The 1895-nt window shown below is 43.3% G+C and overlaps 1 protein-coding gene across 1 annotated transcript; it reads left to right on the plus strand.

The window, feature by feature from the left end:
* Positions 1-90: 90 nt before the first annotated feature.
* Positions 91-1676, plus strand: LOC109222716 (the record flags this gene model as incomplete). Its single annotated transcript, XM_019387034.1, has 1 exon — positions 91-1676. A coding segment is annotated over one exon (1586 nt), but the record flags the coding sequence as incomplete, so codon positions are not given.
* Positions 1677-1895: the final 219 nt, after the last annotated feature.

Raw genomic sequence — 1895 nt, forward strand, 5'->3', positions numbered from 1 at the left:
AGTGAAGGAGATGAACCTGGGCTTACTGAACATGCCAAAACTCAAGAACCCAAAGAGTGGTAAAATCTTGCTATGTTTTTTCTGATGTAGTTGAAAGGGAGGAAAATCGATTTGTTCTGATAGGGGCTGCTAGAGATGTAGGTGGGACTGATTCTGGGAAAATGAGGAAGAAAAAGAAGAAGGAACCTTTAGCCATATGTGGGGGTGGGGAAGAAGGAGTCTCGAAGTCAGGGGGAAGTGGTTCAGGTGAGGCTGCTGAGGTGTTGATTAATCTGAGTAAACAACAAGATGAACCTGGTTCATCTGATGAAGAGAGTTTGGCTGACTTGTTGAAGAAAGTGGGGGCCAGCTATGACCCAAAGAAACGCAAGGCTTCCTCACAAAAGACCCCTGCTGCATCCAAACCAACCAAGAAAAGCAAACAATCACCACCCAAGTCTACTTCTAGGATTAGAGCTACTAGAAGTAGGGTCAGGGAAAGTGAAGCAGAATTGAAGAAGGCTGTAGAAGAAAGTAAGAAAAAGAGGACAGAGAAAGGGAAAGCAAAGATAGGTGAAAGCTCGGAGGCTGTGGTTGAAGAGGAAGAAGAAGAGATGGAACAGGTCCATCTAGAAAGGAGTACTACTGTGGAAGTTCCCACTACCAAATCAAAGGGAACCAGGACTTCTGCCAAGAAGCCCTCCAAGCCAGTACCTGCTGAACCTGTTCTTGCCAAGAGAACAAGGTCAACTGCAAAAGGAAAACAAGTGAAAATTGCTGAAGAAGATGATGAATGGAGTGAGGATGAAGGAGATGAGTCAGAGAAGGAACAGGACAGATATGCCATGTTTGGCAAGAGGAAAATTCTGAAAGGGAGACTACTCAAGGACCTGGAGGAGCCAGGTATGATAAGGCTTCTGACTGCACTAGAAGCACAGGGCTGGAAGGACATGGTTCTTCATATGGATGGAAAATTGGCCAGGAATGAACTTGTAGAGTTTATGGCAAATGGGACAGTGAAGAATGGGCTGGTGACTAGCACAGTGAAAGGTGTCAAAGTAAAGTTCAATGCTGCAAAGCTGGGCAAGATTCTAGACATCCCTAGTGAGGGATATGATGATTATACAAGGCAGAGGTGGCCTTGCCTAGATGGGTTGCCTACTGATCTTCAGATCAAAAGGAACTTTTGTGACACCACAACAGATGAAGAGGTACCTGAGGCCAGGGCAGTTCAGAAAAGTGAAATGAGGCCAGACCACAAAGTGCTTTTTGAATTTGTCAACAAATGCCTTCTACCCAGACAGGAAAGAAGGCATACAGCAAATTATATGGATCTGGTTCTTATGCAATGCCTGAATGAAGGAAAGCGGATCAACTGGCCTGCCTTTATTGTAAAGCTGCTTGAAAGGGTACACAATGGCTTAAAAGCTCATGCCATTCCCTATGGATTTATCTTGACAACTGTACTTGAAAGATTGAAAGTTCCCCTGAAAAAGTGGGAAATGGCTTCGAGCAAAGAGCATTTTGGCTGCAAAACCCTTCAAGCTTGTGATTATATGCTCAGTACAGCTCCAGTTGAACCTGGTTCTTCAGCAAAAACTCCTGTGAATAGTAAGGTTAGAGCCTTAGTTCAGGAGGTTGGGGCAAAAGATGCTGAGATAGCAAAGCTTCAGGCCAGAGTTGCTTATTTTTGTTGAGTTGATTTCTGATTAACTAAAGCATGTGTTCACTTGCAGTTGCCCCAGTGGCCATGAGTACTAATTAGGTTACTGAGATCACATTATTTATGCAACTTTTCGATGATGCCAAAAGGGGGAAGATATTGTGCTTAAATTCATTATCTGAACAAGTGATGTTTATGACCTAACTTAAATCTGGCCTTTATGATAAGTTGAAAATTCTCAAAAAAATTTCTA

This window comes from Nicotiana attenuata, unplaced genomic scaffold, assembly GCF_001879085.1.
Source record: "Nicotiana attenuata strain UT unplaced genomic scaffold, NIATTr2, whole genome shotgun sequence".
Classification (NCBI taxonomy): domain Eukaryota; kingdom Viridiplantae; phylum Streptophyta; class Magnoliopsida; order Solanales; family Solanaceae; genus Nicotiana; species Nicotiana attenuata.